This window comes from Leptinotarsa decemlineata, unplaced genomic scaffold (assembly GCF_025532065.1).
Source record: "Leptinotarsa decemlineata unplaced genomic scaffold, Ldec_3_MD MMD2_tig00078422_RagTag_RagTag, whole genome shotgun sequence".
Taxonomy (NCBI): Eukaryota; Metazoa; Arthropoda; class Insecta; order Coleoptera; family Chrysomelidae; genus Leptinotarsa; species Leptinotarsa decemlineata.
This window is the reverse complement of record NW_027412747.1, coordinates 4,611,101-4,630,683: the sequence shown is the minus strand read 5'-3', so window position 1 is coordinate 4,630,683 and position 19,583 is coordinate 4,611,101. Positions and strand designations below refer to the sequence as shown.

At 34.0% G+C, this 19,583-nt stretch overlaps 1 protein-coding gene across 2 annotated transcripts in view; it reads right to left on the bottom strand.

Annotated features, from left to right (window-relative positions):
* Positions 1-1,614: 1,614 nt before the first annotated feature.
* Positions 1,615-19,583, bottom strand: part of Syt14 (Synaptotagmin 14) — a 159,445-nt gene continuing 141,476 nt past the window's right edge. For both annotated transcript variants that reach the window (XM_074186174.1, XM_074186173.1), the window contains exons 6-10: positions 18,122-18,230; positions 14,054-14,211; positions 13,832-13,995; positions 10,075-10,228; positions 1,615-7,014 (exon numbers count right to left, since the gene is read on the bottom strand). In XM_074186174.1, the coding sequence (XP_074042275.1) occupies positions 6,814-7,014; positions 10,075-10,228; positions 13,832-13,995; positions 14,054-14,211; positions 18,122-18,230 (786 nt within the window). In that variant the 3' untranslated portion in view covers positions 1,615-6,813. The remainder of the gene's footprint in view (positions 7,015-10,074; positions 10,229-13,831; positions 13,996-14,053; positions 14,212-18,121; positions 18,231-19,583) is intronic.

Below are 19,583 nucleotides of genomic sequence, written 5' to 3'. Positions count from 1 at the left end.
TACTGCGATCTTGCGAAAAGTTCAAATTCTCGATATTTTGCTTCACGTTGGGGATACCTAAATGGGTTATATAAAAAAGTTGCTTGACCCTACATACCGAATTCCAACCCAAAATTAGAGCAGTGCTTGAAGGCTTCAGTATAATCTCTGTACCTTTTAAAACCTGAGAGAAAACCTGATTTTATCGAGAGAAAATATTTCAATTGCTTTCAAAAGGGACTCTTGAAGCCTTTACTTCGATTATGCCAATTCAAAAGAGTTCAGCAGTAACTTATTGTAAATATTCAGTAATCCATGTGTACTGACTCAAGAAATTCACACACACACACACAAAAGTCACCACCCTATTGGACCCTCAAATTCAAATAGGGACCATATCAGTTCAGTGGAAAAATATGTTTTCCTTAAAATGATTTCACCAGGATAAAAATCACGTGAGTTTTTTATTTTTTTGTTAAGTGAGGCGAAGTAAACCCGCCGAGAGAAGTAACCAAACCTTTCCATACTCTAAAGCCCCAAAGTTCCACCAAACAATTAATCTTCGAAAGATGGAATTATTGATTCTAGCGTTACTCAATAGAAGAGAGGGTAACAAGTGGTATTCGACAAGTTTCATTTTTCATTTCTATATTTAGTGCCAATCCTCTTTATTGTAATTTTTTTGTGGAAGTTTTCCATTATTGTCTGACTAGATTGGTGCTGTATACTACTTAGCAAATATGATTTTAAATTTGAAAAATAAAGCCAATAATTATCAAATGATCAGATTGAATTCTACGGTTTTTCTTTTGCTTGAAGATTTTTTTTGCAGTTATCTTTTTTCAGTTGGTTCAGGTGAAGAGAACTAGTTTATTTGATGTTTCATATTTTATTAGTGAACTTTTTTAATATACCAGACAAATAAACATTCAGAAAAAAATGTCCATCCAAGATGAATAATGAAACTCGCAAATCGACAGAAATTTTTCGAAATTTATTTTGTACAAAAATTCAAATACAATCATTAAAAAGTTACACCAATATAAGTGCGTTTTTTAGCTGTGCAGTATATACTCATGCATGTAATACCAATTAACAATAAAAAATGGACAAGGTACAAAATGTATTCATAAATCTTTAAATCCATATCATAATTTTAATTTCAGTAGAAGGCAATATTTTTCGTAGAATAATATAGTAGGGATGGGATGTATATTTTATTTCCTTATAAAAAGGCATGTTCTCTAACAGATTAGTACAAGATTTATCTAAATATGTATAGTAATGGTCCTTCTTCAATTTAGTATCTGGGCTGCATTACCTAGTCAAAATGTGAAATCCAACATGAGCAGCCTCCAAGACCAATTTCGGTTGAAATAATGAATGCTGTTGCAATGATATTGAAAAGTCATGTAGATTGATATTTCATCCATTTTGTGCATTTAGAAACTTGAGTTTCTAACAAACTGACCATACCACACAGTCCCCTACGGCTCTGAGGAATGATTGATTCTCTACAGCCCCCTACGACTCTCAAGATTGTTTCTCCATAGCCCCCTACGACTGTGAGGAATATATCTGATAGACCAGAGCTTCGGAAAGGATACACCAAAATATGTACTGTGGGGTCCAATGAAATAATTTTCAATGATTATATGAAAATGGCTGTTTCAAGAGGGTTTTTTCTTTCAGTTTGTGTCTGAAAATTACTTCGTTGGATGATCTACACTTTTTTGTGTAGAGTTAATTTTTAAAATTGATTGCTTCCTTCCTTCCTTTCTTTGGAAGATTTACACATTTTTTTGAATCAAGATGGAGTAGTAGAAATCAAAAACTTTCTTTCTCAAAAACTCATATTCATGTTGAAATCTAGTGATGAAGATAGTTCATCTGAGGTTATTTGACACGTGAGTCTTTAGAATCTGTTGATAACTTGTTTTCCCTAGATTGTAAGTCGAAACCTTTTTCGCACTTATAAGAAAAATAAAGTTCAGTCTCATCTGATTTGAGACTGTTCAATCCCATTGATACAAATTCATTATTTATCCAAAATAACAAAATAGAAATCGAGGTTTCCCATGTCGGAATACAACCCTTGCACAAGTCTAATTTATAAAGCAATTCTTAGTAATTAAGATTCCACTTGAATCAATAAGTATATTTCTTTATATGTAGAAGCTTTTTTGCCCACGATCAGAAATTATAGTTTGCAGCATCGCTTCATTTTTCTTTATTTTTCAGTCGCTTATGGACTCTAGCTTTCAATTACCATCAAACCGCCTCTCTGATATATTAACACATCTCGCATCGTTTACGGATCAAGAAAATGTCAAAAATGCAGAGCTACAAACCATTTGCATCAATATAACTGGCATTTAAACTCTATAGAATAGACTTCAAAAGTTACAATTTTGCAACATCAATATATTGGGATTATTTAGAGTCCATAATATATATTTATGAATTTCAACAGTTATCATAAGACAAATATTCTTACCTACCTAATTTTATATGTCAATGAATCAACTTCCATATAAATCACCACTCAATCTCATAAAATCCTTGGGAACTATGAACACATTGAATTGACTTTTTGAAGTAGTTTCCCAATTTCAAAATTTACTGTGCGTTGCGTGCATTCTTAACGTCTCAAGTCATTTTCTACGACATTGTTTAAAATTTTCCTAATTTTTTTAAATTGTAAATATTCAATTTCAGTATGGTTTTCGTAGGACTAAAATCAAGTGATCAAATTCCAGTAATGCTGGTGGTCAATGATAACATCACAGTGCTATCTGTTTTCATGATAGAGATTATACAGTAAAACTTTAAATAATTCATTGCAAGAAGCTACATTTTTCAAACTATACACTGGTACAATTAATTTTTTTCTGATATAGTCATGAACACTTTTGGACTTTCAACTTGAAAATGGAGGAAATAGAAATGTTTGAAGCATACATACTGAAGATGGTAAAGTATGGAGATATTATTATAGAGTAAAATGAAATAGAAAGTAACAGTTTTGAATTTCGGTATCAACAAAACAGATTGAACTCCATTGGTAATGACGATCAGCTCACAAATCCACAATTATTGGACTCATTGATCACTGACCAATAATCCATACGATGTTTCCAAGTTATAAAACTCCATGTCAAAAATTTAGTACTAGCTCAAACATTGACCCACAAAAGAATAAGACTTAAAAATAGCAATCGTCTTATTTCGATCAATTTTTGAACTGTTGCCGATGAAATAGAGCTTTCCAATGTAAATATTAGTCAAAAATATGTTTGTAAAGGAAGGTGTATATACATAAAAAGTGACGTTAAATCAATACGATTTTTGGTATACCGGGCTACAGTTCATTCGGCATTTGTTAAAGAAATATATAAATATATATTTACATCTAGTTATCTAATCTCTTTCAATATCTTGGTGTATTACTTATTTGCTGCCTTTTCCTTTTGTAAACCTGCCCAATATTTTCCATAGTTTCTCCATATTATTCGATTGACGAGCGAATGGGATGCGAGGATCATTTGCGTTGGCTCATAAAAGACAATGTATTTTAAATAACCTCCGCATAATTTGCAGCCCTTTGATTATATGCCCGTGTGTATAGGGTGTAAATGTTCGCATAATTTTGTTTATGCATTTATGAGTAGCGTTGCTCATTTCTACTTGTTTTTGACGTTTATTTACACCTTGTGTTTTTGTAGTTTTTATATCTCAGTCGTTTGTTTCAGGTCGTTTTTAATGGAGTTTCAGTGAAACTGAAACGTTTTTACGTTTAATGAACTTTTTGATAGTTTGCAAATTCCATTCAGTGGTTTCTCGGTGGGCTGTTTTTTGGTTTGATCTCATGGTTGATTTTCTGGTTATCCTAATGAAAATTATCTGTATCTAATTTTCGTCTCATCATTAGAATGCAATGTTATTTTTGGTCGTTTGACTCATAGTATTTTCTGTCGGTTTCACAGAATTTCGTCAATGTTTCTCATTTTCAAAACGTTTTTTGATTTTTATACTGCATCACTATCTATTTTACTTTGCACGTTATAGTCTACGGATGCTAAGGTTTGACACGATATTGAACTATCATGATATTGAACGTGATGGATATTGTGCTTGTTTTGCTTGTTACATGAATGAACTCTTGCTACTTCATTTCTCTTCTTCTCAATGAAAATCCATTGGCAAAGATATTTTTAACGTTTTTTTGTAGTTTTTTTAAAGTTCAGATTGTGTTCTCCGGCTTCTGAATTTTCAATATTTTTCAACTATAAATAGTTTAGTTCAACTTCATATCATTGAAAATGATATGAATCGGAATCGCCTGATATAAAAGAAGTTTCGAAATAACGAAAAGTAATTCCACCTATGCTTGCCGGCTTCCAGACAATAACCACGATTTTAACATCAATAAACACAAATTTTCAAATTTTCCTTCAAACGACCAACAGGAAGTCATTCATCCACCATTGTTGAACCATAAAATGTCAATGATTAACATATTTACATATTGACTGTTTTCCTAAAAATAACAGTTCATCAATTGTGCTTTTGAATATACCTGTTTTGCCAAAATTATTCATTTTTTCTTATTGAGTTTTAACATGACATTCAAATATTTCAACAGATTTCTAGAAGTGATGTTGTATTGTTTCTAATTGATCATTGAAAATCTACCTGTTTTACCAGGTCCAATGAGTTTTGTCATAACCTACTGATATATAAAAAAATTGTAGGATAGTCTGAAACCCGTTTCAGATAAACATCATTGTGAGAATTATATAATTATCATCATGAATAGTGTTAATTATCTTCATCAAGTAACAAGTCATTTCTAATATTCATATGTCTAAATGATAAATATTTATAGTATGTTATTATCAGAAAAATATTTCCATGCCACGTTTTGTAGCCCGGTTTCCCAACCACATTTTTTGTGGCAGATCATCCAGACCCATTCCCCAACTTACACATAACTTATTAATAATTTGTGCTTGGTATAACATTTTTTATTATTTGGCAAAAGGATACAATAAGTTGTCTGCCAAACGAAGAAAATATTTTTAGATACAGTAATTTTACTGATATCAATTTCAGGAACAACTAGTGAAATGTTTGTTCCTGAAATGTATGGGAGACTGAAGAGGATATTGGGAGGTAATTTTGTGGATTAGTGACTCTATTGTGTCCAAAGTTCTTTATTCAAATACCTCCTGGTTGAGTGAATGCGAAATGATTTTCATAAATTTCATAAAACAAAGATAACCTATGCGTTATTTACCAGGTGTAGATATTATAGATCATGAATAAGAAATGCACTTGAAACTTTGATTCAATTTGATCAGGACCTCAATCCTTTCCAAGTCATACCTCTTGTTCATAATGCATACTTTGAGTTCTTCGATATTTTTATAGAAATATCCCTTCATTTTATATTCAGAATATACCTCGTATATAAATTCGTGCATGTTAGATAAATAATAGGCACAATACTTGTAATATACCTCCTTTAGATATTAGTTTTTCCAATGTGGAAGAGTTAGTTATGAGAATTTTCTCTGATACTCATGCAACAGATAGTATTTAAAATTATCATGTAATAACTAGATAGCATAGGAGAATGATTAACGGTATTGAATTCTTTACAGAAAATTCCACAGACAAAGGTCTCATTCGAGATAATTTTTCAATCAGAGCTGATCCAGAGCTCTTCACTGTGTGTACCTAACTTTAATAATATTACATTGTCCCTTTTGCAAAGTCTCAATTTTTCGAATGATACAGTTATCAATATTTGCAACCTTTTTTATCTTTCCAGGTAGACTCGATAGCCGTAATTTGCAGTTGTCATTTTTGAAAATAGGCCCAACTTTGTAAACTGTCAAGAAACGGTTTCCTAAAGTTGACATTAGTCAATTTACCTTAATGGTAAGAATTTCCATGGAATTTGCTTCACGGAATGATTAATTAGTGCACAACTTGATATCTATATAGGTTACCTTTGCTTTACCTCTTTCTACCTCTTCAAATTCGATTAGAATATCACAAACGGAACTTTTTACTTAATCAATCACGAGCCATTTTCTATTCCGTTTAATCCATTTGCAGTAGGTTTACTTTAAAGATTAAGGCAAATAGCTCAAATACAAAGAGCACTTGAGCAAAAAATATTTTTATGGGAATTCAATAGGCGAGTCGAACCTAATTAAGCTTAGTTGAAATATACAGATGCGCACATGAAGATTGTTTCTTTGATGGCACAAAATTTTAAACCAATTTGCTTAGAATGAACGTAGTTTCACCATTCTGAATTGATTGTATTCATTTTGATGTACTAAAACGTAGTACAATAAACATATATGTATATTTTTCTATTACATCTGTCCATCAATTGAAAATTTTGTATTGGCAGAAAATCGCACAATGAAATTTTTTATTTGGCAAAAAGTGAAAAACGAACAAGATCACTGGGTTATCTATATGTACGAGTGCAAAATTTTTAGTTAGAAGTACAGATTACTTTCATTATAATTATTTCGATTTATCAAGGAAGCCACAGCAGAGATGATTACGTTTTTATCATCAACCGGGAAATCAATGAAATTCCAAGTACAGAATTTCGTGAATTCTGATGATAATGATCATTGATCTGAACTGATTGATGGGGAAACAGCCGATAAACTTGTTATTCAAATTTGTATGTGGTCCAACTGTAGAACTTAAGTATAGAACTATTAGTGAGAAAATTTGCGGAATTCAAGAAAAATAATATAAGATTCCATTAATGAAAATGAATCTGAAAGATATGTGTAATGGCTATGACTGAACGAGTATGTGCCATCTTGATATCTGCTCCTGTTGATACTCTTTCATGTCCATCCAGTGTGCCAGTTCTTCGGCTCCGCTGGAGTTCAAGCCCAGGCTGAACCAGCCTACCATTTCCTTTCTTTTAGTCACGCCTTTTCTGTTGTATACCGACACCATTAGTGTTACGTCCGCTAGTTGAAACAACGCCACCTGAGAGCAGGAATGAGAAAGTTAGTGATACAAATTAGTAGTTTTCCTAATAAGAAAAGAAAAACGAAATAATTATCATGAAAAATTTGCATAATATGTTACAATGAAATAAAAAAAAATTGATATGTGTATTAGGTCAATAACTATCACTATTACCTGAACCCAAATTTAAAATTCTTCAAACGAAAAAATCGAGCTATCAAATTGAATTCCAATATCACACCGAACTTATATATATTCAAATATATTCTTTTGGTGAGATAATTTTTGTTGATTATAAAAAATAATGATATGATTCATATATTTTTTATTTAATATGAATTTATAATCAATGGGGGAAATGATGTGAGTGTTTATGTTGCGAGTTTTGATTAAAACAAATATTTGTTTTTATTGAAGTTCATTTTTACTTTGGAGACACTTTTGTTGAGTTTATATCCCAATACCACACTATAAAGGAATATTTCTCAACATCTCAGGTGGGTTTACTCTGCTAAATACAATGAGGATGTATAGCTTGTTCGGTTAATGTACCTGTTGGTAAAATTTGAAGAGACACAATAATATACCATCTATGAAAATTCATTGAATTATATGGAAAAATGTTGAAAATTTCCATCTCTCAAATTAATAATAATGAAATTCAGTAATGAATGCTGTTACTGAAAATACTAGATCATTAAAGAAACAGGATTCTGAATCTATATCGCCATCTATTGCTTACCACGCAAATTCAGATACGTTTCTCTATTACTAACTTACAAATTTTGAATATCTCTACCTATATCCAAATAACTTAATTTTCTAAAAGCATCATCGAATAATCTTATCTGAAAAAAAATTATTTTCCTCTATTTTTCAAACATTTCCTTAAATTGGATCAGTCCTAAATACTTTCTTTTATCTCTTCACATTTCTTCTACCAGATATGTTTAAATATCTGGTTAATACTAATTTCCAAGTTCTATCCATGTTAGTTTTTTGAAAAATAATTAATTTCATTCCTCAATTTTGAAATTGACATTTCTGTCGTTTGTCACGTGGTTTATGATCTCAGAAATTCCTTTTGACCGTATACGAATTGGTCAAAAGTTCAAAATTTTTAGAGTTTTACTGAGTTGTAGTGAACTTTCCTTCATTTTATTTCCTCTAGGTCTATATCATTACACATAATTGACAAGACACATGTGCCTTGTCAATTATGTCCGACAACCTGTTGAGTTCATTTTCTAATACTTAATTACATTTTATTATTTTTGCAATCATCTCTCTCATTTTATCATAAAAATAGTACATAATGTTATGTTTTCAACTAATTTTAATCTTTACATACAAATATGAGGATCCTCTTTGTTTCTTTTTTGCAAACTTCATTTTCGTAAGTATGAACACGTTGTCCATACCCTCGTTTATTCAATGATTATTGTAAAGTTATTGATAAAGTGACAATAAAAGCTTCGAAAGCTTGAACAGAAAAAAAAGTTTTACAATCTTTCTGCCTCTGACTGCTACTTCCGATTTCAGTCCCTGCGTGTATGGCGAATTCAAATGTGAATTTCAAACTGTAAATTTCAAACTGAGAATTTCATATTTATGAATTTCAGATTGAGAATTGTAAACCATGAGAAGAATAACTGTCTTCACAAACTTTTTACTGCATCTGTTTAAGTAATATAAGCATAAGTGCCAGTAGGTACTTAATGAACTTGTTGATCTATCTATCTTTATATATATTGAGTTATTATCAGTCCGACGTTTTTGGCATCGACTTTAAAGCCATTTAAAAGAAGCTACCACCACCTACTCCACAGGTAGTGACACGCTGCAAAAGTTTTCTAACTTGATGCTGGGGCTTCAATCTACCTGTTCCCAAGCGTCAACTGTTGTATTATATTCTGTGTCAACACTATTTTCCAGGTGTATTGGCCGTGATACTACAGTATCTTTTTTAGGGATAACCAAAACACTTTATTCGTTAGCTCATCACCTTTGGGGCCTTTCAAATATTACGCCAGTATATTTACTACAGTTACGAGTATTTACCCCCCCACCATGCTTACGTTAACATTGTAATAAGTATGCATTTTTTTTTCAATGTATTCTGTTTTTTCATTGATTCACGAGCAGCAGTTATAATTCTAGAAATGAGAAAATAGATTTAGGATAGACGACTTTGACGCACATAATATTCATTTGAATGAACTTTATTGACACGGTATTTAACAAAGAGTAAGGAAGAAATATTATAATCTCGAGTAACATTAGAAACAGATTTTTTTTTATGGTATACACATTAATTCCAATTAACAGTCTTCAATTCATGACACCTGAATCCATGACTCTAAGTTTTCAATGACATTGGATGTTTGCTGTTCAATGTTGTGTGCCTGCTCTCTTTCATCCGATTGGATTTATTCTCAGAAGCAGCATCCAATTCTTCTTTAATTCTTCAATTTTTTAAAACTTCCGAACAATTTCTGGTATATCTTGGATTTGTCTATTTGAAACGACATCTTGATTAAACAATTCAACCTCGGTGAGAGTGAATCATCGGTAACATAAACATCAACGTGCTTTGCTTTACTTACAATACGTTAAGTCGTCAATCGTATCGAAACGAAATAGATTGAGAAGAAATTTAGACAAGTGAAAGCGCGGGGTAATTCTCCTACTCGACTCTAAGCGAGTGCCTCAACGTAGACATTATTTGTGGGAATACCAAAAAATGTGTTGCCATATTTGTAAAAAAGTAAATAACCACTGCTGAAGTAATCACCATCTAGAACCACCCGCCCCACATGTCACTAAAAATAAACAAAGCAAAGACCCCCGACTCCTTATAGTGCTTACGTAATACTTGAACGGCCCCTTTGATATAAATATGGAGAAATAGAAAGCCAAAACCTTCCTTTCCCAAAAACTAATCTCTCTTAAAAATATACTTCTTTTCAATTCGAATGTGTAAGTTTTGCCCCTTGATTTTTTTTTTCTCATGTACGGTGCATTGAGTTTTTGAAATAATATTAGGACCATTGGAAGTTCGAACAATGTTAGTCTCACCTGGAAAACGAATGTTTCTTTGAAAAGAGGGTTAGGTTGGCCTCTTCTGACAGTTGTTTTTCCTTGGGCTAGTTCTTGTCCAGTACTGCTGACTAAATTCAGTTTGACGTAAGTATCTGGAGGTCGATTCACTGCCAAGTTCCGCAAAAGATAGCTGCAAAAAATTTACATTTATTTCTTCTATTATTTTTTATATCATTTATTATTTAGTTTACTGTATCTCGTGAAGACGGCAAATTGGTTAGTGAAACGCGTGTCAAGAAATGTGTTGTAGTTCTGTTGTTAAGGAACAGAGCTTGTTTTGGACTCATTCTTCCTAATTAAGAAAAATCGGATACCGAGTGTATGAGGATATTATATTTTGACATTTATTTATTCATTTATTCAACATATGAACGCATAACCCTCATTTTCGAAATGAAACTCTTTTATATATGAACATACAACATGACAAATTATTTCAGCGTCTATGTAGTAATCAAAACATATTAATTGTAAATGGTACTCCTTTCCTTGACCTTCTTTCCCTAGCTACTCGTGGGATTTTCATGGACAGAGTAAATTGAAATTCTTCTTCTAACACTGAGTCTACAGAGGAGATGGATGTCGAGCTCATGTCTCCAACTGACCTCCCTGTAAGTTAAGATCAAGAGCGAGAGCTTCTCAGCTCTCCAACTTCTGCTCAAAATCTGAACCTAAAAAAAGGCTTAGTGTTGCAGCCATGAAACGACTGAGTTGTCTCCTCAAGAGCGCAGTACCGTATGAAACCGCCTTGCAGCAAATTCTTGAGCGGCGTACGCAGAATCTGTCTCAGGTGGAGGAACAAACCCCCATGAGCAGGTTAGCAAACGTTCGCGCTAAAGTGATGATTCACCGAAACCAGAGGCGAAAAAGCCCTGCACCGTTGAATCTCTGGCATCGTCAGATGTACCTGAAGTGCAAAAACCCTCATACGGAAATGTTGTCGCTAGTATCAAGGTGGGAATCTTGCACCTACTACCTCATCAACGGCAAATCAGATGGAATCTCTTAAGGGGGTTATTTTGTCGGCTGTGGAGGTTATTCCAGATGCTGGGCCACAGGTACAATTACAGAGCTGCGTCTTTCGGCCTGGATGATCACAGGTCGTCTGTGAGGATCAGGTGAGCGTCGACTGTCTTCTGCTCCCAAGACGAGGTAGCCATCCAAATTCCCCTATCGGGCAAGAAGGGCAAGACGAATATTATGGCCTGCTGCAGTCTGAAAATGACCTCTTACTTTATGCCTCCAACTGTCAACTACGAACTGCCTTATAAAGTACTGTTCCCGAGTAGAGACAACTGGATCCTCCAGGAAAAGGAATTATTGAGAGCAAATAGATAGTTGTTGGTTCCTCCGGGAGAAGAAATTATCAAGAGCAGATAGTTGTTGGTTCACAGATGGATCAAAAACACCTTCCGGTTCTGGTGCAGGTGTTTTCAGTCGCAGACTCAGGAGAGAGATATCTACCTGCCTAGGAGCTCATGCGACTGTATTTCAAGCGAAAATTCACGCTATTGAATTTTGTGCGGAGATATTGGATAAATCCAACCTCACACACAAATCAATATAAATATTCTCGGAGAGTGAAGCGGCGTTGGTAGCTCTTGGCTCCTACCGAGCAACATCTGAATTGGTAAAAAGACTCTCCCAGATAGGAAGACTTGACAGATTGTCTCTGGTCTGGATTCCTGGCCATACTGGCCTGAAAGGCAATGAAGCTGCTGAATCCCTTGCAAAGGAGGGTGCTGCAAACGGCTTCATCGGACCAAAACCTGTTATCGGCATGGCCTTAGCTTTGTCAAAAAAACATTGAACACCTGGATGACAAGAAGATTTACGGACTTCTGGCAGAATCTCCCAGGATTGGCTCACTTCAAGGCGTTTATTTACCCTTCGAAGGTTGATACCAAATAGTTGTTGGACTACAGTAGGGATGAACTACGATGTCTAACAGACCTTGTTACTGGTCACTGTCATCTGAATCATCATATGCAGAGACTTGGAGTATTGGAAAACAGTGTGTGTCACCTCTGTTTGGAAAATGATGAAACAACAGAGCATATAAATCAAGTTCTTAGAGTTCGGCAGAGCCGTACTCTTACCATCTGACCTGAAAGACCACTCACCATACAAACTAATCGGCTTCGTCAAGAAGCTGGGTTTATTTGGCCGAGTGTGAATAGGTGTGAGCCACAATAATCCCTTGCGGGTTGCGGTGGAACGTCACACTCACTTTAGACCTAACCTAACCTAACCTGAATGGTACTCCAAAAAAATATCGATTGTTGATTTTTTTTTCTTTGATTTTATTTGGAAACAATAATTTTTTGTCAGTTATTCAAATTTGTTTCAATTCACTCTTTATTTTAGAATTGTTCACGTTTATGCAAGATATTTCACAGATGTTAATCTCGCGGATGTTTCTCGTTCATCCAGCAGTAGGACGTTGCTAAAATCAATCGAGTGGATCACCTACAGACCAGTTCCGAGGTATTACCTTCCATCAGTACAGGAAAGATCCGACTCCAACAGCAGTGAGGAAAGCACAAGTGAGCAAGAAATAACCCATGTTCTCGTAAATGCCTGCCAGATGACAACTACTTCCCCGGCTAATACCACGCTGGATATTGAATTATATCTGACATATATTATTGCAAGATACCTCACCGAGGTTAGTCTCGCAGATATTTCTCGTTCATCCAGCAGAGATCATCTACAGACCGGTTTTGAGGTATTACCTCTCATCAGTGCAGGAAAAATTCGATGCAAACAACAGTGTGCTTGGGACTTGAATAATTTCAAGGCGGCTCCACTGCATATATGAAAAATTGGTCTAAGAGATAGATTATTAACTAGTAACAGCTCTATCTCGTGAACAAAGCCCTAAGCGGGGAAAAACATCTCATGTATCAATTTCCTGACAGAAATTAAAATGGGTTCAAACACTGTATTGAGGAGAGACACATACATTATAGAAAAATAATCATTTTGAAATGAAATTTCTAAAATTTCAACTCTCTCAAAGTACCATCACAGTAGGTTCTGGCAAAAGCCTACCGGAAAACAAATACTTCCCCGGCTAATACCACCCTGAACATTGAATTACAGTATTTCAGTTTTGTTACAGCTATGTTCACTAATTATTTCATTATTTCAATCTTAGTATAACTCTTGCAAAGCTGTATTCATTTCTGAATCTCCCTGGAATATTTTCAGTACCACATTCAGATGAACAAAGTAGCAGCCTGCAATCGTGGAAAGGGGGTACCATTCAACAAGTTTCTATAATCAGAAGTGAGTTCCTGAAATAGATCACTTTTGAGTGGGCGTGTCTCCAATACTAGAGCACCAAGTGTACACTTCATATTCGTGATCACCGGAAAACATCCCTATCAAGTATTTTTGTCAAACAAGCGCGAGAAAGTGACGCGAAATTTCAATTAATAAAATTTCTGAAATATCTATTCGAACATATGGTGATGTTCAATTCGTATAAAATAATTTCATTTTTGAAGAACCTAGATAGATAACAGAGAAAATAAAAAAATGTGTTCTTGCTGAAAAGGAATGAAACAACTGTAATGAGGATAGGCTAGATTGGATCCAAAGTGAGATGGTTTATTTGACCGACCACTATAACCCTCATGAAATGAGAATAATCATAAACCTAAGACATTCCAAATATTAACTGATCGACGGTTTTGTTTCGCCATTCACATTCAATCACTATTATTACCTGAAATGAGACCCCTTGATGACTTCAACACTGAGCCTACCAGTGGTTGCATTATAACAAAGACCTAAAAGTAGTTCGGGCACACCGCCATGTTGCATCGAATGCGCTGAACCGGTACTGTCGGACCTCGCTAAGCTCAAAAGGTCACCTGTGCAGCCTCCTAACTGCAAAACAATGAAATATTGATTATAAATTTTATATCATCTCATCATATGTACTCACTATTGTGTTCGATCTTGGCTCGAGGTTCAGCCAGAAGTTATTATCTAATTCTAAATTGATGTTCGCGAAGCTTACAACAGCTTCTCCTATGAGTCTTTCTCTACGCATTCTTTCACAGCCGTATAGTCTCAATCGCACTCCCATGGAATTCACATCCTCTGAAAATAAAGTGAAAGTATCGTGATACCACCAATACTCACGAATATGGAGTTGGAATGAGATATTTCTGGAAAATACCTTTTTGGCTTTCTTTTTGTTAATTTTTATATAAAAAATTTGGAAAACTTCAGAAGAAAGGAAAAAAAAGTTCATACTGAACTTTTTACGAAGATGTGTATGTACCAGCTCATTCTGAAACTTTGAAATACGGCAATGAAGATGATAGTGTTCCATGTAAGTGGAATATCATATCGTAACTCCTTTATAATTTATGTGTATCGTTCCTAAGAATGATATCTGTTTCAATGCAATAATGAGTGTTTGTAGAGTTATTTTCGTATATTTCATAGTTGTTTCGAAAGTATTCATTTTTTCGTGGAATTCAATATTCATGTGGAAGTAGTTATTTCGGAAGAGGTTTCTTTCCCATTTTTTATCTGAAAGTGATTTCTATGCATTATTAAATATCTTCTTGGAAAATTTATTTTGAACTTTTTTTGAATTTTTACGGAATTTTTCCATATTATTGGTATAAAAATGGAGAAGTTAAATGCAAAAAGTTTTATTTCTCTCAAAAACTAATTTCTCATAAGAAAAAATACCTCTTTCGATTTTAATAACTGAGTAGTTCGTCTTGTAACGTCATTTTGAAATGTTTTGATGAGGTAATGAGATTGGTGTCTTATTTCGAAGTACGGCAGTGGCTATGATAGTGCCCCATCTTAGTGAAATTCTATATCGTAACTTTTTCATACATAAATTTGGGTAGCATTCCTATGAATGATATCTTTTCCAATTTCATTTACAATTAGGCAAAGTAAAAATAAAAAATCGTTTGGATTCTTAGTATCCACAATCTGGATAATAACTGGCTTATTCCTGATACTTCAGGGTATATAGCCCTCTTTCCTCCCGATTTTCTGGTTCAGTCAACCGTATCCAGTTGTTTCGTTTGGAAAAAGTTGTCCGTACGTTGCAAATTTACAAACTAGCCTTAATGAGTATATATGGTTCTTGAATATGTACGCACTTCCAATGAAGTGACTAGTTGATGTGAACTGTTAGATGTAGTTTCATCATAGATTTCATGAATCTCATATTCTTCATTTTCTGCATCAGCTTTGTGAAAAACTTGAACCGAAATAACTATATCCGAATTCATTAAGTCCGGTGATCGTGATGGCCAATAATCTTATCAATTTTGTCCCATCACTTTGCCCCTAAACATCTGACTGAGAAACTGTTTTACAGTTATTCCACAAATTTCATCTAATAGTTAGAGGCAGATTAACCAAAACTTCAGACAACTGTACATGTCTGCGTTCAAATTTTCTCTGAAAAAATATTTGTCTAGAATGAATATTGGTCACAGCTGACTATTATAAAATTCGGATTATTGTCGGACCACCAGCGACAACTTTGGGAAACCAACTATTTCGTTCGACGTGAAAGTGGCCTCGTCTGTCAATAAAATCCTGTAGGGATATTTGATATTATTTTCTCTCTCACCTTATACCAAAATGAAAATCCTACTCGAATATCAAAATATTCCTATTCAAAAGTGTGTACAAACTTTAGTTTAAAGAGAGTGAATTTATTCATGTGCCAAATTATTTTCACAGTTTCTCTGCCAACCCCTTTATTTTTACAACACTCACAGTATGATTTTCTGACAAACAAACATTGAGTACGTCAGGATGTTCTTCACAAGCACGCTCGTTAAGAATATACACCAACCGATGTACATATTAAACGAAGAATTGCCACATGCAATTGTGGCCCTCAGCAAGCAAAAATTTGAATTTTTGCCTACGGTAGTCTCAACGAGCGTGCTAGTGAAAAACATCCAGAGCATCCATGTCTCAGTCCAAATAGTTATTGGCGAAAATGATGAAGAGGATCAGTGAAAATCTCCCAGCTCTAATTTAAAAGACACATGTCGGCGCCCTGACGAGTTCAAACATCAAAGAGACGAAACGTGTATGGTAAGAGTTTAGGTAGTTGGAGGTATCTCTTATCTTTGCGTTGTTGTTTTGAAAGTATTACCATATGAGAAGGGTAATACTACTACTACTACTACTACTACTACTATACTACTACTACTACTATACTACTACTACTACTCTACTACTAGTACTACTGCTAATACTAGAAAACAAAAACCACGGTCAAGTCAATACACAAGTTGGAAATTGAGCTGGGTCTCTTTCCATGTGAAGAGGTAAAAGTGTAATGACCGCTACGACAGCAGCTGGTCAATGCTGAGGTAAAGGTGTACTGAGGTACAGTATGACCTTGCTTTAGTTCATATCGGAGAACCCGATGGTTAGACATGAAGGTAGTTCTATACGGTGCCGGTGAATGTGGGATCATAACTGGGCCTCTGGTCCACTCATGTGGTGTAATTGGGGGGTTATCAAGTGTTGGCTTCTGAACGGGCAGAACGAGGTTTTGGGTGAGTTTATTTGTTGTTAGAGCATGTTTAGTAGTGCACAACTGCGGCGTCATCAAGTGAGACAAAACTGTCTACCCGTATTAGGAATCACATATTGATAGGTAAGACCCCGTTAGTTCTTAGATCGCAAAAATTTCGACTTCTGAGGGTTTTCGTTCATAGGGGTGCGACAGCTGGTTAACAGAAAAACATATTTCAAATATTTTTCTAACATATCATATTAATGGTAACCGTCGCAAGAATGACGAAAAGTGTTCATATATAGGGTTTCATCTTACACAGAGTACTTTTGAGACTTGACTGGTCCTCGACGCTACACCAAGCGATGTAAACATTGAATTGTTCTTCATTATACCTTATTGGGTCATCTGGTTTCTTGAAACGATTCTCCATATCATCAGTTTTTTTGTATGTTTTGAATATTCCTTCCACGGCACTATAGTACATATTTCTTACCGGATGCTGGTGAATAAAATTATAAGCAACATTCTCATGACATAAAAGAACAATATCCACTTTGTGTGTAGATAACGCAATAATTTGGCATTAACCAACACTAAAAATATGTTTCAAGACCCTTCTGAAGAGAAATTCCCATTGCTATTTGATTCATTGTTTTATTTTTTTTCTGAAATGTGGCATCAGTCTTGTATTGTTTGAAATCACGAAATTTTATAACGTTTGGTCCCAATCGCTTCGAATGTAGGCCATTTTTAGGTTTATACCTGAATTTTTGGTCAGAAAATAATCAAACTGGATAAAAATTCTCAATAAAAAGAATAACGAGAATGATATAAATAAAAAGGAAGTAATTTACCTACTCCATTGTTGACGTATCAACTTCCTCACCTTCAAATTGTGAATTACAACATTAAAGGCTAATTTCTGTAGGTGTATTAAATTTTTTTTGATAACAGGCAAATATGACTGTTTTTCTGAGCAAGATATGACATCAAAGTCTCGTATTCATGAAAATTATGAAATTTGGAATATGTTTCGTTCGAATCGTAAAGTGAATATTTGAAAAATAAAAAAATAAGGAAAATGATCGAAGTGATAGAGAGTCCAAAATTGAAGAAAAGGTTAGAATTTTGACTGAGCCATTTTAACTTTGACATATTTTGAAATTTACAAAAAAACCTGATTTTTGGAGCTTTTTGAAAAAAATGCCAAATTTGACAGGTGGCACATGACAGAAAGGCTGCTTTTCACTTATTCCTTAAACACGAATTCACTGCGGAATCAAATTCTGAATAGATCTATCAATTTAAAAAATAGCGAGTGTGCTCCAGATAACACGACTGAAGTAAAACTTCTTTAGCTCCATTTATATGTATAATTTGTATAATATATGTATATGTATAATAAAGACATGTATATGCATATACATTAGGGTGTTTCATTAAAATGGTGATATTTTTTTTTGAGTGATTCGATGAAACGCAGGAACTCACCTGGGTTAACTCTATGTAGAACAAAACTCTCCATGTACTGTGGATTTTCACCCGATCTTATTTTGGTTTTGTGCTTTTGTTTTTTGCTCGGTAGTAGTATCAATCTCACCTAAAAAGAAGAATGTGTTACAGCATACCACTCTCACCGGAAACAAATTCATTCATTATCTTGACGAATCAACACTTCCGTTTGTATTTTCAGAAAAAACATGATCGGACATTGTACAGGGGGATTCTTTATCTAGGCATAATATACGTATTCCGTAATGGGCAGCGATTTAAAAAGTTATATACATAATAACATAAAGAAGCAGATTTATACCATAAAACATCTTGAATATAAAAACGAATACTAATCTAATAAATGCTCGAAGATACCTTCTATTTCACAAGTATTTATCGCCTCTCTTAGAGAGAAAGTTGGTAATTGCTTTTCGTATATGAAAAAAATCAACGAATCCAGTGGGACTCCCACCTTTGAAGTATTATTGGTATTCACTGGATGGATATAGACTTTGTCTCTGATAAAATCCCCCAAAAATAATCCGCTATTGAATCTGGCAGACGAAAAGGCAAGAGATTAGACATTTGATAGTCAACAAATGTTTCCTTGAAACATCATTTACACAATTCTATCGATATCAATCTCCCAGCACATTATGTAGTGTCCTTTGGTATTTAATATGTCGTACTATCAAATTATTCTCATAGACATGGAGACATAACATTTGACTATTTCTGAGAAGAAGGTAACATTATTGATTACGTTACTTTATGACAATATTATGTAGACTTTTAGTATTCAAAATACGTTGAAGCTCCAAAAAGTTATAAACCCTATCAGACGAGAACGGGAGTTTCCAATCCAACAGTGACTGTTTTGTCGATTAAACTATCTATTCTAGAAAACAATAATTAGCAGTGTCTTGTTGACTGCGGCCAAATAAATAAAGCCTAAGTCAATTCTCATTTCAGCTTCCTGGAATTGTTTTTTTAACTGTAGGAAATCAAATGGAAAATATCACAGTTTCTCAAAGAATCATTATAAAAAATGAGGTTTCTATTAAAAAAGAGTTATTTTTTCAAATGAATGAATGAAACTTCCAAAATATTAAATAGAATAGAGTTAGAATATTTTTTCCAGCTAGTGAAATTTCTGAATTGGAAGAACAATACATAATAGACATGAAAAATTCTAAAAAAATCACAGTAATGAAAGTTACAAATAATAAGGAAGTTGTTTTCATCTTCAGGCATGATAGAAAAAAGGTGCGTTTAGAGAAAACTCATTATTTACTGAGAAGTTTACGAGGACCGGCCTCGGACCGGCGATAATTATAATATATTGTACCTACAAGACTCTGACCGAAGAATATGAAGATGAAAGGATGTTAGCGGACAGTTATTTACAAAAAAATTCTGATTTCAAGCCATTGCGAAGTGAATCGGATGTAGAAATTTG